This window comes from Pongo abelii, chromosome 1 (genome assembly GCF_028885655.2).
Source record: "Pongo abelii isolate AG06213 chromosome 1, NHGRI_mPonAbe1-v2.0_pri, whole genome shotgun sequence".
Lineage (NCBI taxonomy): Eukaryota > Metazoa > Chordata > Mammalia > Primates > Hominidae > Pongo > Pongo abelii.
The window spans coordinates 28790639-28811350 of NC_071985.2; the positions used below are offsets into that span (position 1 = coordinate 28790639).

Below are 20712 nucleotides of genomic sequence, written 5' to 3' on the forward strand. Positions count from 1 at the left end.
AGAAATAACTACTCTCTAAATTATCCCAACCATTTGGAAAATTACTTTGGTAGCACTTATTAAAAATTTAAATGTATATATTCCAAGGATATACACATAGTCAAGTATACCAAGACACATCAGAGCTGAGGTTTTAGGTGAGGTGAGTGCGAGTGGGGATGGGGCTGCACAGACCAAGGGTGACTGTGTCATGGACTGAGGAGCATGAGGAGCCTGCCTCTTTGCGGCTGAGGTTAAAAAGAAGTGTTGCCACATAGACCCAGAGATGGAACTTTAAAGAATGCTTCTAATAGAAGTATACCAATAACATAAATGTATAAGGATGTGCACTCTGGAGAATGAAAAACTGAACACTTCACCAGAAGAAAGGTTGAATAAATTATGATATATCTGTCAATATCAATGAAATAATATGCATCTATTAAAAAGATCTTGATGTTCTGATCTAGAAGGACCCCCAAACTATTATAAGTGAAAAAAATTAAAATGTTACATAGTATGATCTCATTTTTATAAAAAAGTAAAATAAAATAATGCTCTGTGTACATATACATTCACTTATTTATTTTTATTTTTATTTTTTTGACAGGGTCTCTCACTCTGTCACCCAGGCTGGAGCACAGTGGTACAACCATAGCTCATAGCTCACTGCAGCCTCAAACTCCAGGGCTCAAGTCATCCTCCCTCCTCAGCCTTCCAGGTAGCTGGAACTACAGGCATGCACTACTACACCAGGCTAATTTTAAAATATTTTGTAGAAATCAAGTCGCACTAGGTTGCCCAGGCTGGTCTCAAACTCCTGGCCTCAAGCAAGCCTTCCTCCATGGCCTGCCAAAGTGCTGGGATTACAGTCATGAGCCACTGCACCCGGCCTATGTTTTCTTTAATGAAGGAAAACCTATAGAAGAATTCATCCTAAATGATTAGCACTAGTTATATTAGGAGTTCATACTAAAAGGAAATGGATAGGGAAGAAGAGATGATTAATTTTACTTTAGAAACTCCTATAGTGCTAAAATTAAACAAAATATATTACTTTGGTTTCTCAAACTACCAAAATTAAAACAGTAAATAACAATATATTATAGTATTATGTGGCTAAGAACAGAATTTATCAAAATCTTTTCGCTTATGTTGTTTTAAAAAAATGATAAGTGTGGCATAATTAATTTGAATTTAAACTAATTCCTTAATTTTTATGCCTTCTTTAATAAATATGCTTCGAATACACACTATATGCTTCAGCACTAATGACTCTGAGAAAGCTACTGTGTCAATATACAACAGATTATAAATTTGGGGAGATAAGGTTTACATGGGAAAACAACAGTGAATGAAACAAGACAGCTTATAAACAGCTAAGAGCTAAATGACAGGATAAGCAATTGAAAAAGCTGATGGGTTTTGGAGTATTCGGCCGTAAAAGATTCTGTCCAGGAGACAAGACTTGAAATGATCTATGGAAATGGAATTTTCATAATGTAAGGGGAATGTTTAGGCAAGGGCACTACATAAAGACAGGCATGGAGATAGACAAAGCTGAGTATGTTCATGGGAAAATAAGACTCAGTTCAGTCAAATGACAGGTTAATATTAAATGGTAGAAAGTACAGGACCAATTATTTCTTTCTGCTATGTGGGGTGATTACACTGGAAACTGTCCTCTAAGGCAAATAGTGGCTTCTCTAGCAAAAAAAAAAAAAAAAATTTTAAGCCCCGTTATAGTTCAATCATTTCTAAACAGATCAAGTAGAAGCTAAGTGGTTTTATCCATCAATTCTTGAAGTGGTTATGCACATCTGTTCCACAGACTAAAAGGTGATAATCTAATCATATCATACATGCATATTCAAATATACATAACCATATTCAAAAGAGGTAAGGCTCCAGTGGACTACATAAAATAATGGATATTAGGGAGTTGAAGCCACTTGGAATTTTGCACATTTTGGTATCTTATCTTGCATTTGCTATTTAAAGTAATTTTTTTCTCTCCTGTCCACAGGCTAAGGTTTTTTTTTCTTCCTTCTGTTGGTTTAAAGGTTTTAATTCTTTGTTCTTACATTGTTCACCCTTAAGTTCCTGAACTCATGTTTGCTGTTTACTGCTAATGATTTCTTTCTTTCTTTTTTTTTTTTTTTTGAGATGGAGTTTCACTCTTGTTGCCCAGGCTGCAGTGCAATGGCGTGATCTTGGCTCACTGCAACCTCTGCCTCCCAGGTTCCAGAGATTCTCCTGCCTCAGCCTCCCAAGTAGCTGGGATTACAGGTGTGCACCACCATGCCCAGCTAATTTTATATTTTTAGTAGAGACAGGGTTTTATCATGTTAGCCAGGCTGGTCTCAAACCCCTGACCTCAAGTGACCCAGTCACCTCGTCCTCCCAAAGTGCTGGGATTACAGGTGTGAGCCACTGCACCTGGCCTCTTAACTGCTAATGATTTCTTAAACTTACTCCTATCATCTGCCTAACACGGCATGTGTTTGTTTATATTTCTTTAATCTCCACCTCTATCCTTATGCCCTGGATACTATTCAGAGTTTTGATTCTGAATTTTCATTATTTTCCTCTTTTTGCTTATGTTACTACACACAATACTTTAGTAAGTTGATTACTTTCAACTCCTATATATTTTACAGCAACATTCTAGATTCATTTCTTTTCCTGTAAGAATACTTCCTCCAACTAAGGTGTTTTCAAATGGTCACCGTGTAGTCAAATAGTTGAGACATTTTATGCCAAAGAACGTGGTTTTTGTACCTTCATATTTAAATGACAACATGGCTAGATAAAATTTCTGGGCTCAATGAGCTTTTCTTTCAATACTTTAAAAATATTTTTCCCTTTATCTTACTGTATCCATGTTGCTATTGATAAACCTAAGGTCAATCTGAATCTTGTTCCTCTTTTTTTTTTTTGAAACGGAATCTCGCTCTGTTGCCCAGGCTGGAGTGCAGTGGTGCGATCTTGGTTCACTGCAAGCTCCACCTCCTGGGTTCAAGCTATTCTCCTGCCTCAGCCTCCCGAGTACCTGGGACTACAGAATCTTGTTCCTTTTAAGGTCGTCTGCGCTCTGACTCTGGAATCTTTAAAATATTCTTCATCTTTTTTTTGGTATCTATAAATTCTATTTTAAGAGTCCAGGAATAGGTTTTCTTTCTGGCTTCTATTTGCCACTCTGGGTCTTTTCAAAATGAAATCTTCCCTCTTTATTTTTTGTTATTATTTCTTTAACTATTTCTTCTCCTTCATTTTGCTCCCTTTCCTTTCAAAACACCTATTATCTGAATGTTACCAGCTCTATTTCTACATTTCATATATCTTAGTTTTCTTTTGTATTTTCTTATCTCTATTCTTTCCTGCTGCCTTATGGGAGAGCATCTCAAACCCTCTTCTAGTTCCCATTATATAGTTTCTATAGTTTGCTGTTTTAAGTGAATAATGTGAGGCAACTTTATAACTTAATTATTTAACTGAGTCTGCCTTCATTAAACAGCTTATTTGTAAATAAAAATGAAATGTGCCAATGTAATATTAAATAAACATTATAAAAAGGAAAATGAAGCTGGAAAGTTTAATGTACCATTTTGTGTTGAGGTTAAGTGTTACACATGCAAAAAAGAATTCTTTTTTGTTGTTTTTAACTTGCATTTATGAGAAGTATGGTCCCTTTTGCATGTTCTTTAAATTATAATTCCCTTTAAAATTTTCAATCATTTAAAAAAAGAAAGATAAAAATTTTACACATAACTCTAAAACAAGTTATTACAATAAATTGCAATATACCAGAGTATTTACTCACACTTGGAATAGTTGAAGATTTTTTCCTCTCTGGCCCTACAAGAGGGCTTGCAGTCATCTCGCTTTTTGATCCAACTGTTGTGCTGCCAAGTTTTCGAGCCACATCTTTGTCCCACTCCTCTTTCTGTTCACTTTCCACGCTGTTAGCCTGAGGTCTTTTGGTATATGATACAGCAGGAGGAATGGATGGACCAGCTATAATTTTTTTAAAAATAGCATAATGAGCTGAAAAACAACTGATCTATTTTCTGCTCACAAACAAAAACTCTGTATTAAAATTATCCATATTTGCATGCTTTAAACTCTGAACAAAGATTAAATTTCGATTTCAAAAATCAGGTCAGTCCCTGCAAAAGGGATTACATTTATAATTCAGTAATATAAGTCTGTGAGAACTAGATAACACAAGCACATAGAGACGTGAATGTACAATGCTTTAAGACCACAAGTTTGGGAAGAACCCGTGTGTTGTTTCACTTATTTGACTTTTTCTCCTACCATGATCACTGAAACGCCGCTGCTTCTGATTTGCTGAGATACTTCTCTGGACCTTCAGGTGAGCAGGGGACTGAAGAGTGCTGTTATTTAAGTCACTACTGGGCCGGGACCTCTGACACAAGTTTCCACTGGATAACGATTCACCACCTTCAAACTATAAGAAGAAAAACCACAAGGATTTTAAAGCAAAAAAAAAAAAAAAAAAAAAGTTTGCACAAACACTGCACTCTTGATTTTCTAAATGACTTAAAGCTATACAAGAAGTAATCCAAAATGAAAAAACAGTGTAGTATTGGGCCTAGAACTTTAGGTTGGCAAGCAGGAAAAGGGGTGAACTGGATAGAATATGCTTTACTGACTACTCATAATCTTCTATTATCTTGTACAAATCCTTAGTTTAGTCAAAATACCAAATAACAGCTACCAATTATTGAATGGGTTATTATAGACTAGGCACTGTGCTAAATAAGCTCTTTCTATATGTTACTTTATTTAATCATCACAACAAACCTATGATGTATTAACCTATACTTTATAGATGGAAAAACTGAGGTTAAAAAAGTTAAGGGACATCATTGAAATTCAAACTTACAATAAAATCTAAAATTTTAAATATACACAAATGTATATACACATACGTATGCATATAAACATACATATAGATTTGTTTGGTTTTCTCCACATTTGCAAAAAAAATCTGGTTTACTGTTTCTGATCAGGAAATTATATCTATTTAGAACTCAAGCATGGTAAACTGCGGGTTGACACACTATCCCTCTCTCTGTAACATACAAGTTGTTTGCTGTCAGCAAACTTTTGTTGGAATCACTGGCATCCCAATAGGAAATCTAAATTCATACATAGATAATACTAATGATAAACCATAGAGCAATACTGATGATAATAAACAGCTAATGCAGAGCACATAATAATCCACTAGAAACTGTTCCGAGTTTATAAGTACTCATTCAACACTTTCAATGATCCTAAAAGATAAGCACATTATTGCCCTCATTTTATAGATAAGAAAACTGAGGCACAGAAAATTAATTGCCTTAGTTGCATAGTTAGTGGTTGTGCTGGGGTAGGGCAGGGGTGGGGGTGCTTAGATCCAGTGAAGCTGGCTCCAAAGTTCAGGCTCTTACTACTTACCAGTAGCCTCATTCATTTATATTTGATACAATTCATACTTCATTTAAATTCATGCGTGGTATGGTTATATACTTATAAAATTAGTGCTTCTTTTATATTTAAATTAACAGGAAAATTAAAGACTTCAGGAGTATACTTTAAAATCTAAGTGGAAACAGTTCAAAGCCTTTAGAAATAACCATTTGTACTATTTCCCACTTAAAATTCTCTTGACTTGGCTTCTTTGATACCACATCTCTAGCTATTAATGTCTCCACTAAAGATTCTCTTCCATTATAATAGTACCTACCTGGTAGGTTCACTGGGAGGATTAGATTAATTAATATTTGTAAAGTCCTTAGAACAGTTCCTGGCACACAACTGTGTGCAATGTGTTCCCCTCTAATGAAGACTCCAAATCTATTAATTGTTCAAATCTCTCCCTCCAATTCAGATCTTTATATCCAAATGCCTAATAGACAGCTCCATCCAACAGGAATCTCAAATTCAACCATCTCAAATTGAACTTCCCCTCTTCCCCGTGAAATCTGTACCTTTCCTATCTTGGCAAATGTGCTTACACAGTCATCCATATTGGAAATCTCATGGGCTCTGATCTCTTATTTCCAACTGGTCCCCAAGTACTACTGTTAATTCTACTTCTTACATGTCACACAGACCTGCCTTGGTGGGTCTGACCTTAGCCTGTTGTAGGTACATGTCCACCTATATGCTCCGAGAGTATGCTGTGCATCCCCCAAATCAGAACACATACTGTACCATACTATTAACTGCTCACCTCGCCTCTAGACTAAGGGCTCCTTGAGAGCAGAGACTTTCTCGTCCTTCTATTCACAGTACCCAGCATCGTTTCTGGTACAATAAAGGTTCAAAATATGTCAGCTGGAATGCACTGCTCCATTAACAGTTACTACGGAATTATAAATAATTTCAGCTTTTTGTCTCTAAAATACCTCCCACAGATGTCTAACTTCCAATAAATTGTTAATGCCCTATGATCTGTTCTTGACTCTCGATGTATAGCCTTTATATTTGTTTTCCTAAAGAATCATTTGCTTTTATGCTTCATGATATGGTTTGGATGCTCTGTCCCCTCCAAATCTCATGTTGAAGTGTGACCTCCAATGTTGGAGTGGGCCTAGAGGGAGGTATTTGAGTCATGAAGGTGGACCCTTCATGAATGGCCTGGTGCTGTCCTCATGGTAACAAGTTCTCCCTCTACGGGTTCACACTAGATCTGGTTATTTAAAAGAGCGTGGCACCTCCCCCACCTCTCACCTGTTCCCTTTTGCCATGTGACATGCTGGCTCCCCCTCACCTTCCATCATGTCTGTAAGCTTCCTGAGGCCCTTACCAGAAGCAGATGCCAACACTATGGCTTTGTATGCAGCCTGCAGTACTGTGAGTCAAATAAACTTCTTTATAAATTACCCAGTCGCAGGTACTTCTTTATAGCAATGCAAAACTGACTGACATGGTTCACCATTTGTATACAGTTATTTCCTGAATCTATCTTCTTATTATAGTTCTCCTGGCCTTGAGAATTCCCAATTGAAAGCATCAGTCACTTGACACTTTATAAGGCGAAATATCATCAAATAACCTTTCCTGGAGTTACCTCTTTTAAAAATCCTTTAAGACATACATTTTATTTTAAATGCTATCACTTCCTCATGTTTCACTCACTGTCTTTTCTGCACACCTGGAATAACCATATTACCTTTGGTGGGACTGTTACATTTGGATGCACAAGCTGTGGGGGCCATTCTCAAAGGCCAGGCTGTGAATGGTGGCTCTTGGAGCTAAGAAAGACAGTAGACCTATTCTTTCATAAAATCTCTCTTGGTACCCAGAAATAAAACCAGTTCATAATTTAACATCTTGATTTTTGAATTCCAATAAATAAGAATGTTAGGGTAGGATGTTTACATTATTTTTGATTCCACAAGAATATATTTACTAATATATTAGCTCAAGAAATAATTCGCAGTAATTTGAAAAGGTGAAAAACTTACTTCAGGTGGTTTTCTACCTAGAAGAATATAAGTAGCCATAACTTCATCATACTTCTGATTTATTAAGGCATCATTTATTTCATCTCGTGCAAAGCCCATGGTGACCATAATGTCTAGAAATTTAAAAAAGAGAAATTTTCTGAAAATGGTTTTATTTTCATAAACAAATCAACAAAAACGGGCAAGTTTGCCAACTTTGAATACGAAAACTTAGTCATGAAAATTTAAAGTGTAGTTTTAAAAACTTCTGGATTATTCACCTACGGATACCATATGTTCACAGATATTGTACAATGATAATTTTACATGCAGAAATTACCTACATCATTGTTAATATATTAATGGGCCCACTTAATTTCTCATTGCCTAATACATTCCTGAGCTAACTTTCTTTGTCCAGTCTAAGACATGTCAGTCTTTGTTACACACAAAATTCTCTGTCTTTCTCTCATCCTCAGCTACTAGTGAAGTGGTTTCTTTCATCTCTTAACAATTTCTGCTCTCTGATTTGCAGTAGGTTGACTCTTCTTTGGGAGATCTGAATTTCCATGGTTTTTCTGATCAGGTTCCTAACACCCTAAAATGCTCTCCCCTGCCACTCTGCCCTCAAGCCAGATAGGAACACAGCTGAGATGACTCAGTTGAGACTAAATGATGGCTTTGGGAAGGGATTGTGAAATGAAGAGAACAAGTTAGGAGAGCTCTGGCTGGGTATGGGCAGTAGCAGGACGAGTGAGGAGGGAGAATAAACATTGCTAAGACAATGGAAAAAGAAAGGGAGAGCCAAAGTGTTCAACTCTTAATTCGGTGCCTCTACATCTTTGGTTAAAATACATGCTATGTTCACTGATACTTATCAGTCTGATCAGTGCTGATAGTTACATCAGCGATTCCTCCTGCTGGGCACCACTGAAAGGAAAGAATTCGATTTATTTACATTAAGTTTTATATCACTGTTGTCAAACATTGAATGAGACCATAATATATATGAGAACAAATTAGGGAACTTGAAATATATAATTTTCAGTGTATTATCATAAAATGATAATGCAAGTATTTTTCAAATAAAAATTGCTTCCTATTTATACCCTTAAACACTATTTTGGCACACTAAAGGACTCTTACTTGTTGCCTAGGGACAGCACTTCTTACCATGTTTAAATACTTACCTATTCTTTTTGTGTCATTGAAATCTGGATCAGGCTCAGTATATGGCTTTAGTTCTTCTTCTTCATGACCAACATTCATCCATCGATCTTTCATTATTTGCTAGGAAATAAACTCTACATTATGTGTGGTCAATCAGAACATTCAGCCACTTATTATAGCTCTATTTTAGCAAATGTAAAATTATTAGTTCACTCAAGAAGTTTCACGTGACATTTCTAGTTTGATTAGTGGGCCAAAAAGAGGTGTAAGACTTTGGGACACACACACAACAACTATGACTATCTTCCTACACACTCACCAAATGCATTGATTCAAAATAGCATGCCTCTCTTATTCCTTCAAAGGGAATATTTTCAAATTTGGATATTTTAACATAAGAACTTAACTTCTTATAAAGCAGATTTTAACTTCTGCTTTAGATTTTTACATTTAAGATTAATACAGAGATTATAATTTTTTCCTGGTTTATGCCAAATGTATGTCTTATTTTAAAATCATCATTTACTAAAATATTAGTAAAGAAGAGGTCATGGGGAATGAAAATCAGGGTTAGCAGTAAAGCTATCAATAAAGATAGCTAAGATAATGTGGGAAGGGAAGGCAGTCAAAATTTAAAATCTAGAGTTAGGAATTAGGTAAGAATCAAGCTGGGGTTGATGTGAATTACCAGAGTCAGATTAAGCTAAGGCTGTGAAATAACAGACAGTTCTGGGCTGTTAAAAGGCAACCTTGTGGGGGCCAGCTACAGAATGGGAAAAATATTTGCAAAACATATACTGGATAAGGAGTAAATATTCAGAATATGTAAAGAATGCCTGCAATTCAATAACATCAAAACAAATAACCTGAATAAAAAATGGGCAAAGTAATTAATAGATATTTCTCCAAAAAAGATACGTAAGTGGCCAACAAGCATGCTTGCTGTGTGAAAAGATGCTCAACATCACTAGTCATCAGGGAACTCAAAACCATAGTGAGCTATCACCTTATACTCATTAGGATGGCCACTATACTCATTAGGATGGCCACTCATTAGGATGGCCACTATCAAAAAACAGGAAACAAGTGTTGGTGAGCATGTGGAGAAATTGAAACCCCTGTGAACTGCTGGTAGGAATCTAAAATGGTGCAGCTGCTATGGAAAACAGTACAGAGGTTCCTCAAAAAATTAAAAATAGAACTACCATATGATCCAGTAATCCCACTTCTGGGTATTTATCCAAAAAAACTGAAAGCAGAATATCAAAGAGATATTCAGAAACTTATATTCACTGCAGCATTAGTCACAAAAGCCAAGATGTGGAAGGAACCTAAATGTCCATTGACAAATGAATTGATAAAGAAAATGTGGTACATAAATACAAATAAATATTATTCAGCCTTAAAAGAAATCCTGTTATATGTTACAACATGGATGAACCTTGCGGACATTATGCTAAGTGAAATAAGCCAATCACAGAAAGACAAATACTGCATGATTCTACCTATACAGATTATCTAAAGTAGTTAAACTCACAGGAACATAAAGTATAATAGAATGGTGATTGCTGGGGCTGATGAGGGAGAAATGAGGATTTGTTCAATGAGTACAGAGTTTTAGTCACACAAGATGAAAAAGTTCTGGAGATCTGTTGTACAACAATGTACACATAGTTAACGACACTGTGATACACACTTAGAAGTTGTTGAGGGTAAATATATGTTATGTGTTTTTTACCACCACCACCAAAAAAAAAAGGCAATCTAGTAGAGAATTTACTATACTCATGGTCAGGCAATGGGAAACTGGAAGAAACTTATTTGAATAATTCTGTACTAATTTAGAAAGATTGTTCACTTTTTATTACTACAGAATTTTAGGTTTTCATTTTAGGTGCTGATATATTAATTGCTTTTTCCAGGTCCTGTAAAGTACATTCTCCATCTTCAAACTTTACTTGCTAATATTCCACTAATTAGAAAAATAACTTCCCATATATATATCTTTTGAAGGCTAATTTCTTGACTGCCCAGGTACCTTCCCCTCATTTATTAATATCTACCTAAAGCTAATCACCAGAAAATAAGAAATCCAGGGCAGATCTCTAACAACTGGAATCTCTTAAGAATACTGCTGTGCTGGATTGGAGGCTTTTCCAGAGGTCATCGTCACATGATTTTTTTTTTTTTTTTTTAAAGACAGGGTCTCACTATGTTGCCCAGGCTGGAACTCTTGGGTTCAAGCGATCTGCTTGCCTCGGCTTCCCAAAGTGCTGGGATTATAGGCATGAGTCACCATGTCCGGCCACATGATACATTTTTAAATTAAACTTTCTAGAGAATTCATATTCTCTTGGAAGGCTAGGGATTGAGACTCAGGAATCCTTAGCCTACAGAGGATGCTGTACAAAAGTTGTGGGCTGGGTGGGATTCTCCAGGAAGAATGAATAGTGTAAGAATGAATAGAAGAGGGCTCAGAGTACAGCCTCAAGGAACACTAGTATTTCGAGGTTAGAAAGAAAAGAAATCCAAAAAGAAAAACCCACACAGCATGACATGGAAGGCAAGGAAAGAGTTCTTCGAAGAGGAGAGAGTGCTGTCCTGTCAAATATAGCCAAATGGTCAAATAAGGTGACGCCTAAATAAGTAGCCCCTTGTGTTTAGCAACAGAGATGGGGGACTTTGCTGGGGGAAGTTTCAGTGGAGTGGTGGCATTAGGAACCAGAAAGTAAATGGATTGATGAGGAATGGGTGATGGTTTAAGTGTCGATACTCTTCAAAAGGGCTCACTACAAAGGAGGAGCAAGATGGCAGCACTGAAAGGGGATTGCCGGGTTGAAGGATGCCTTTTTTAGTGGAAGAGATTCACGTATGTATAAAAGCTGAGGAAAAGGAGTCGATAGAGACAAGGTTCAGTTGGTTACAGAAAAGAGAGCCTTTTTGAAGGGGTGAGACACTGAGAAGGAAGGTAGATAGTCACCAAATCCAGCAAACAGATGAGTGAGTGATGTCTTCAAAAAAAGACATCTTTCCACTGTGACAAGCCGTGGGGAGAGATGGGGTCTGAACAGTTAATTTAATTTTTTTTTGTATAGAAATGTACCATTTTATTACAAAGAGTCTCAAAAATGAAAACGGTATCTCAAAAAGGAAACTAGACCACCAACCTCCACCTGCAGAATTAGGGGAAGACAAAGGGCAGGCAGTGTGAGTTTCTTGGCTCACCTGAGGCCACTGGGAAGGTATGAGAACAGAGCCAATCTAAAAATGGCTGATGTTACATTAGGAGCCTGAAAAGAACAGGAGACCCTTGAAGACCTGGCCACCCCTTCTAGAATGTTCAATAAGGGTACCTTTCCAAAGCTACTAAACAGGCATTTGGCATTTCAGGATTTTGTCTTATGGTTGCATGAAAGTATCCCTTTCACCCAAACCTGGTACTCTTTATGGTTCAAAGTTAAGAACTGGGGAAGGATGGAAGGATGGGTGGCAAGGCAGCTCCTAGAAGAGTTCACCCAGCATAGCTGCCCTGGGCTCAGGGCCTTGGTTTCTGTCTAGTCCCTGGGGATATTTATATTTAATAAACTTTCCTATAAATACACAGAGAAATACAAAGTATAAAATCTGAGGTGTTGGTGGAGAAAGGCAGGGGACTTGGCAAGAAGCCAGAGCTGGAGAGGTCTGCTCAGGCCAACCTGACCTCCTCCTTGACCCTTTTGGCTTCTGGCTTCTCCTCCTTGGTTTTCTCCTCTTCTGTGACTTCGCTCTTCTCATCTAGGTCTTTCTCTTTTCCATCCTGTTTTGACTCTCTTGGCTTTTTTGAAGTTGGAAGAGTTCTTGCGGCCACCCTCTCTCACCTCATCAGAGTCAGAGAACTCTTCCTCATAGGCAATTCGTTTGTCAGAGGAACAGATCGAGATCCATTTGTCAGGGTCTTCTTCGCTCTCATCGCCACTCTCCTCAGGGACGGATCCTCTGGAATCACCTGCATTTGGACCCAGGTGTGTGGGGCAGCATTCTCAGGTTCTCAAACAGTCGCTGTTTATCTTCTCCAAGTACTATTCGTGTACTGGTTAGTCATACTGGAAGGACTGATGCGGAGCTTGAAATCTGGTCCAAACTATTCCAAGTAGTCGCCGTATGGAAGCTCATTAGGGATCTCTGTATCCAGGGCCACACCTGTCTCATATGTCCAGCACTAGGCAACATTACAAATGATGGAACCACTTCCTCCCAGCATTAGCATAGGCAAGTTAAAGCTCTTGACAAATTCCATACACTTGGCATACGCCCCCCCACCCCTTTTTTTTTTGAGATGGAGTCTCACTCAATTCTCCAGGCTGGAGTGCCCTGGTGCAATCAGCTCACTGCAACCTCCGCCTCTAGGGTGCAAGCGATTCTCATGACTCAGCCTCCCGAATAGCTGGGATTACAGAAGTGCACCACCACGTCTGACTAATTTTTGTATTTTTAGTAGATGCAGGGTTCCACCATGTTTGCCAGGCTGGTGTCAAACTTCTGACCTCAAGTGATCCTCCTGCCTGGGCCTCCCAAAATGCTGAGAACAGGCAAGAGCCACCACAACAGGCCGGCATGTGCTTTGATGATCAGATTGAAGCAACCTAACCAGTCCCCAGATAAGGAGTCTGAGTCACACTGTAAGAGCACTGCACTAGGCTGGAACATCTCTATTACTTTGAATGTGACCAGCTTGAAAATGGCCTCATAGGACTTGTCGTCAATCCCATCTCAGAGCAGGTAGTTAATAGCATAATACTTGCCTTTGCCAGCCCCAGTATCCTGTAGGTCCCTAGTTCCTGAAAAGTTCTCTCCATACTTAGGAGAAGACATAGTCATGACCCAGTCTGTGGTATAGAAGGCCTCCTCCATCCCATCGCCGTGGTGAATATCAATGTCAATATACAGCACCCTCTGGTGATAGGTTAGCAGTTCCAGGATGGCCAAGACAATGTCATTGATGTAATAGAAGCCAGATGTCATTGATGTAATAGAAGCCAGAGGCTTCTTGGCATGGTTCAGGCCCCCAGCCCAATTCACAGCGATGTCTATCTGCTGCTTATTAAGTTTCACAGCACTTGCCACAGAGCCACCAGTAGACAACTGTAAGAATTCAAACAGGCCAACTAATACTGGACAGTCCTTGCCGACGCTGAATCTGCATCTGCTTGCTGTGCTCGAACATGTAATCTGAACGGATGGAGCGCAAGAATTTAATGTAGTCATCCCTGTGGTACTTGGTCATCTCCTCAGTACTGGGTTTGTGAGGGTGACAGATTTCTATTTTTCAGTGGAGACCATAGCTGGGCAGCAAATTGTGAGTAGTAGATTTGGTGAGGCTTCATTGGATGGTCTTGTCTATAATAGTAATTTCCAACATCCCTGTCGTAATAGTAACAGACTTTCCTCCTGGTGCCCTGTGTCTGCGTCATCTTGCTTGCCTCCCATCCCTCCCATCAGCTGGTCTCAACAGTAATGTTTAAGGTATGGGAATGGGAAGTGAAGAGTACTCATGACTTTTGGTTTCTATTTTCTCAGTGGAATAAAAGACAAGGATATTTGCCTAGAATGTTTTCCCCTATCTTCCCACCTAAGTTCCTTTTTATTTCAAAATGACCACATAAAGTCTGGGACCTTTCTGTTACTCTCTCCGTTACTCTCTTTCATGGCACCCTGATCTTTGCCTACAATTGAATGTAGCTTGTTGTTATGTAATATTTTGGTTTACCTGTTAATCATGTATCTCCACCACTGGACCATAAACCCAATCAAAGAATGATCCATGTCTGGTTTGTTCAGTATTGCATATCCAGCACCTAAAAGTACCCAGCACTAAATGGTCAGTACATATTTGTAAATTGAATGAATAAAACCTCGTCTTAATCACTCATCTGTCCTTCTCCTGTGTTCCCATGGAACTCTGCTTATATCCTAGTGTTACTGTTATTAAACTCTACCTTTGATTACAGTTAGTTATGTAGAGGTTTATCTCCTTCATGTTATTTAAAGTCCTTGAGGACAAAGGCTGTGCCTTATATGCTGTTTTTCTCACTACAGATGCCTGTTTTTGAACAAGGTAGTGTTTTAAAATAATGTTGCTACAAGATCCCTGGGTAAGACAGAATCCAGAGATTAGCAACAAGAAGACACCTTACGAAGTTGTTATAATGTCCAGGAAAGAGAACAGAGGACTGAACTAGACATGAGGAAATGGAAGAAAGAAACCAGAAATAGAATCTATTGCACTTGATGACAAGATTCATTTTGGTTCTGAGGGAATGGATGGAATACAAGAGAGTTCTGAGAATTTTAAACCAGGTGCCTGGTAGAATATGGTTTCTACAAATTAAGCAAGAAATATAGGAGCAACAGCAGATTTGATAGCTGAGAGATAAGCAATTAGAAGGAAAATGAAAATAACTTTCTGATGTTTCTCAGTTAAGTTGTATTTATTTGGTGCTCACTTCATATCCACATGTTCCTGTCAGAAAAAATATATACATGGATCAAACCCCTAAGTGATTTGTTTGTTATCTGGGGAAATGAGATTTACTTATGAAATCTAAAACTTTTTTAATTTTTTTTTTTGAGACAGAGTTTTGCTCTGTCACCCAGGCTGGAGTGCAGTGGCACAATCTCGCCTCACTGCTACCTCCGCCCTCCCAGGTTCAAGCGATTCTCCTGCCTCAGCCTCCGGAGTAGCTGGGATTACAGGCATGGGGACCATGCCTGGTTGATTTTGTATCTTTAATAGATATGGGGTTTCTCCATGTTGGTCAGGCTCTCGAACTCCCGACCTCAGGTGATCCACCCACCTCGGCCTCCCAAAGTGCTGGGATTACAGGCGTGAGCCACCGTGCCCAACCTATTTTTTTTTTTTTTTGAGATGGAATCTCATTCTGTTTCCCAGGCTGGAGTGCAGTGGCGCGATCTCAGTTCACTGCAACCTCCACTTCCCAGGTTCAAGCGATTCTCCTGCCTCAGCCTCCCGAGTAGCTGGGATTAAAGGCGCTCACCACCATGGCCAGCTAATTTTTGTATTTTTAGTAGAGACAGGGTTTCATCATGTTGGCCAGGCTGGTCTTAAACTCCTGACCTCAGGTGATCTGCCCGCTTGGGCCTCCCAAAGTGCTAGGATTACAGGTGTCAGCCAAAACTATTTGAATACACAACAGAATTAACTATTTAAAGTTGTGCTATTAGCAGTGAGTTTTAATAAAGACCAAAAGAACAACTCGAAGTGTGGGCTGGGATTTTCAGGGAAGGAACTGTAAGGGGGCAGGATGTAAACTGATTTGAAATACAAGCAGTATTTGGAATGGTGCAAAGTCATGGCAGAAGGATGTGAGGAACAGTGAGGAGGCACCCTTCTTTTACTAAGCACACAGACTGTATACAATGAAAGAATACATTTTATACATTTTATAATTGGCATGGGAAAAAAAACAATAGCTGGACACAGAAGGACTGACTGCTAATCCTCACGTAAAACTAGATTTGAGGCTAGGCTGAGTCAGAAAAAGTAGAAAATGCAGTGATAAGGAAAGAGAATTGGGCAGCAATGAGAGAATCAACAGAATTGGGCAGCAATGAGAGAATCAACAGTTTTGTTTCCCTTTATTATTATTATTCTAGTCACTGGAAATCACCAAGAGTCTACTTAGCAGTTTGTCTCACAACAACAGTTGTATTTCAAAGCAGAATAAAAGTAATCTTCTCAGAATGGAAGATAAAGGTTGGAAAGAAGATCTCCTTAAGAAAGGGAAGATGTGGGGGTTTAACTCTGTTAACTCAAAATCTGAGGGTCTTTTTCCAAAAGTAAAGCATAGAAAGCAACAAAGTATGGATACATGAAAGGGAAGAGAGATATGGACTACCTGCCCTTAGTTGTGTGAACCTCATGGGTATGTAAAATTCTTTCATGGTAACCAAAAGAGTTAACATTAAAAGTTGAGGGAGAAACGTTCCCAGAAAATGGAGGTACTGGGTGACAGGAGAGAGCTCATGTAACCCGAGTCTGGGTGGTTTCAGGCATGGTATAAAGAATTAGGCCAACAAACTGCACTAGACATAGGAACTAGCTGAATAAACTCATCCACTCCGATTTCATTTCAGGTATCTCATGAGAAACTAGAGGACAAAAACAATTCCAAAATTAACAAAACAAAGTTTACTCTAGCCATCAGTGCCAATGAACATAAATGACTGCCTGAGAGTTATATTAACAAAATAATTGATTAGACGAATTAAAGAATTAAACTAGCTATGGGAAATATACACTCTATACTTAGGTGTACATTTATTTTATCTTATTTGGAGACAGGGTCTTGTTCTGTCATCCTGGCTGCAGTCCAGTGGCGCAATCATGGCTTACAGCATCCTCAACCTCCTGGGCTCAAGCAATCCTCGTGCTTCAGCCTCCCGAGTAGCTAGGACTACAGATGTGTGACACCACACCTGGCTAATGTAGAGACAGGGTTTTTCCATGTTGCCCAGGTTGGTCTCGATCTCCTGGACTTGGGTGATCTGCCCGCCTTGGCCTCCCAAAGTATTTGGATTACAGTCATGAGCCATCAAGCCTGGCCTGAGGTGCACATTTTAAAAATATGGAATTTAGAACGGCCAGACAGAAATAATTTTACTTAAATGATTTCAACCTTTGTAAAATATACTATATGCTTCTGAATTTGTACACAGAAATCTTTCATTAAAAAATTATGAATTTTTTTTTTTGCTTTACTGTCATTTGGCAGACATAAACAAGACTAAAGATTATTTTAGTTAACAGCTGAAAAATTAAGTATCAAAAGTCAAAATAAACACTTTTATGGGAGGAGCAACAATGACAAAGAGAGGGCAATAAGAGGAGCTTTGCTTCAGGCTCAAATTTTGCATTGTTTTGAAAGGTAATATAGTCCATCTTGGTCAAAGACTGGAAAAATGAACGAACACATACAAAACAGGGAAAGCAGAAAAGTTTTTCAGTTTCTTTCTAATAAAAAAATCTAGACATACTAATATTCCAATAAATGGGTTAAAAAAACCCTAGTGTACAACATAAAGCACAAATCCTTTTAAAATCATAATGTCTTCATTATGAGAGAACAGTATAACACATGGAAGTTCCAGACTAGTACAATTAGAAAGAGCTGACAGCATTCACATATATAACCTGAAAAAATTATATAACTGCTTGCTTATGCCTAGAAACAAACTATAGGCCTAGTAGAATGTGAAACTAATTTCATTAATTTTTATTTTCACAGATGATAAATAAGGCATTTAACTTATGAATCTTTAAGAAACACTTTAATAAAATATACAGTTATGTCTGGTAGCAACAGAAAGGTAAGTTAAATAAGTTTGAAACAATATGCAACCATGTAAAATTCTCTAAGTCAAATTTCAATATTAGCAAAATATATAGTGAAGAAAGACTAGAGGATACTCTAATCAATAATTCATGACACTAAAGTAACACTGAAAAAACATTCATGATGTTCCATTGTTTTTAAATGTGGAAATTAGCAGAAAAATATTTTATATTAAAATATGCAAAGTTGGTACAAATCTATGAGGCTTATTAACCAGACTCCTTAAGACAAGTAGTTAAAAGACACTGAGAGCTTATACATGAAGAAGCACAAACTATTCATTAAAAATATTCCATTTTGTTGCTAATAAAAGAAATACAAATTAAAGCAAGGCATCAAATACTAGAATTTGTAACCATTATTGAATCAGGCTATGGAGAATAGGTACATTCAAAATCCTTGGGTCACACACATCTTTTGGCAATGATAAAAAGAGCTATCCAATCACTTACACCCTTTGACCCAGTAATTCCACTCTGAAGAATTTATCTAAGCATATATCCCAAAGGGGAAAAATGTATACCACATTGTTTATTATCAAAAACAATGGAAACAACTCAGATGTGCAATAAGCAGGGAATAGTGAAATAAATTCTGATATGTAACCCAAGGAGAATAACATAGCTATTAAAAAGGAAGGAGTGCATTCTTATGACAAAGCAAGAAGTGCATATCAAAAGCTTCTAAGGTTAAAAAAAGGAATGGAACATAATATAAAACATTACTAACACATAAAATGTTATGTTTACATAATAAAGATGAGTATTTTGAAAATACCTTTAAAAAAGTTTACAGATTTTTTACTGTAAAGCTAATAAAATTGGTATAAAAAATAAAAGTGAAGACTAACAATTTTTGAAGTCACCAATATTTCTAGGAGAGTTTCTTAAGTTATGGTATAAGAAATACTTCTTTTTTAAAAAATGGTGTCAAGTTTCCCTGGAAAGTCATTTCTGGGAACTGTGAAGCAAATCAGCCTTTGTATAGTAATATCTATAATATTATGATAATATTTCCAGTGGGGACTCATGGTTTCATAGCTGAAAAACTTTGTTTTGGTAAGCTGGAACAGAAAGTTGCAGACTTTACTGAAATATATTAGAGTGGGCTTCTGATGATCAAATATTTTAGTAATAAAAATTTGGCTTTTAAATTCAACTCAAAGCACTCTAATATTTTAATCCTCAACATGTTACTAATGATAAAAGACTAAAGTGTTTGGCTACTATAAATTAATCATCTTTAAGACATAAGCACATCTTACCTACTGTCCACAGAGATCTGTAATATCTATTCCCCCAAAATAGTTTTTGTATGTTCTTTATGCTCTGCTCATTAGCTAAGCTGCTGCTTCAACTCTGGGCATTTTATTGTGTCACTCAGGTAAAGTGGGGTTCTTATGATAAAAGTTAGTCACAAAACAGGATTACAAAACATGTTTTCTAAAGTTCATTATTTTAGAACTGATATGAGAGTCAACAATTCTAGCTTTTTAAATATTTCACCTAATTTTTTTATGAATAATGATGGAAAGCTTTCAAAATAAGTGATATAAAAGTGGGCATTATATAGTACATGTTCTCTATTAAAGCATTACCTCATATTTTTTTACCCCAAAAAGGGGGGAAAAGCCCACAAAACTCATAAGCTATAACTAATCACATTTAAACAAATAATTCAGTAAAAAAACATGATCATTAATGAACTGACACAAAGCATTTAAAATAATTTCCCAATGGAAGTCGCCATCCCTTAACTTCCAACAAAACATGCTGTATCTTCTACTGAAAAATATTTGTGGAAATAAAATTACAAAGCCCACACTAACCTGAGAGCTCTGTACACAGGGATGGCTCACTATAAGGCTGCCTCCTAAGCAGCATGAAGTCCGTGCCAGAAAGCCCCATTGCTACACTAAAAAAGTACAGTTTATATGAGGTTAATTCTCTGAATTCTCTACCCTTTCTATTAAGGCAAATAAAAGAAGACAGAAAGTACTAGTGAATAATGCATGCTGAATCTCTGAAATTATCTTAGTAAAGGCTAAAATATCATTCTTAAAAACAGATGGGCAAAATACTTAAGAAATAAATTATTCTAATTGCAGTGCCAGAAGAAAAAAAATAGTAGACATTTTGGCTATGTGAACTTGCCTGGCTGTAACATACTTAGTCCATTTATAATAGTGTCTATTATTATAAATAACCTCACATATGGAATGTATGTAGGCAACACAACAGTGTGTTAAGAAATGAAATGCCCGTTTCCAATATGTTGTACTTAAATATTTGTAAATTTTCTTTACTAAAGTTGAGAGGTTTCTATTACATTTTTATTTTATTTTATTTTATTTTATTTTTTTGTGATAGAGTCTCGCCCTGTCGCCCAGGCTGGAGTGCAGTGGTGCGATCTTGGCTCACTGCAAGCTCCGCCTCCCAGGTTCATGCCATTCTCCTGCCTCAGCCACCCCAGTAGCTGGGACTACAGGCGTGCGCCACCTCGTCTGGCTAATTTTTTGTATTTTTAGTACAGACGGGGGTTCACCATGTTAGCCAGGATGGTCTCGATCTCCTGACCTCGTAGTCTGCCGACCTCGGCCTCCCAAAGTGCTGGGATTACAGGCGTGAGCCACCGCACCCGGCCCTACATTTTTAAATGCTAGATATCAATGTCAGATATAGCTGTGAAATATTCACTAGATTAGA

At 37.5% G+C, this 20712-nt stretch overlaps 1 protein-coding gene and 1 pseudogene across 8 annotated transcripts in view; both read right to left on the minus strand.

Annotated features, from left to right (window-relative positions):
* The window catches only part of MARK1 (microtubule affinity regulating kinase 1), a 136584-nt gene that overhangs the window by 24028 nt on the left and 91844 nt on the right, over positions 1 to 20712 (minus strand). For all 8 annotated transcript variants that reach the window (XM_054520125.2, XM_054520119.2, XM_054520114.2 and 5 more), the window contains 4 exons: positions 8636 to 8735; positions 7467 to 7579; positions 4300 to 4453; positions 3803 to 3996 (listed from right to left, as the gene is read on the minus strand). In XM_054520125.2, coding sequence (XP_054376100.1) covers positions 3803 to 3996; positions 4300 to 4453; positions 7467 to 7579; positions 8636 to 8735 — 561 coding nt within the window. The remainder of the gene's footprint in view (positions 1 to 3802; positions 3997 to 4299; positions 4454 to 7466; positions 7580 to 8635; positions 8736 to 20712) is intronic.
* LOC100456645 (histone deacetylase 1-like) lies at positions 10778 to 14700 on the minus strand (annotated as a pseudogene).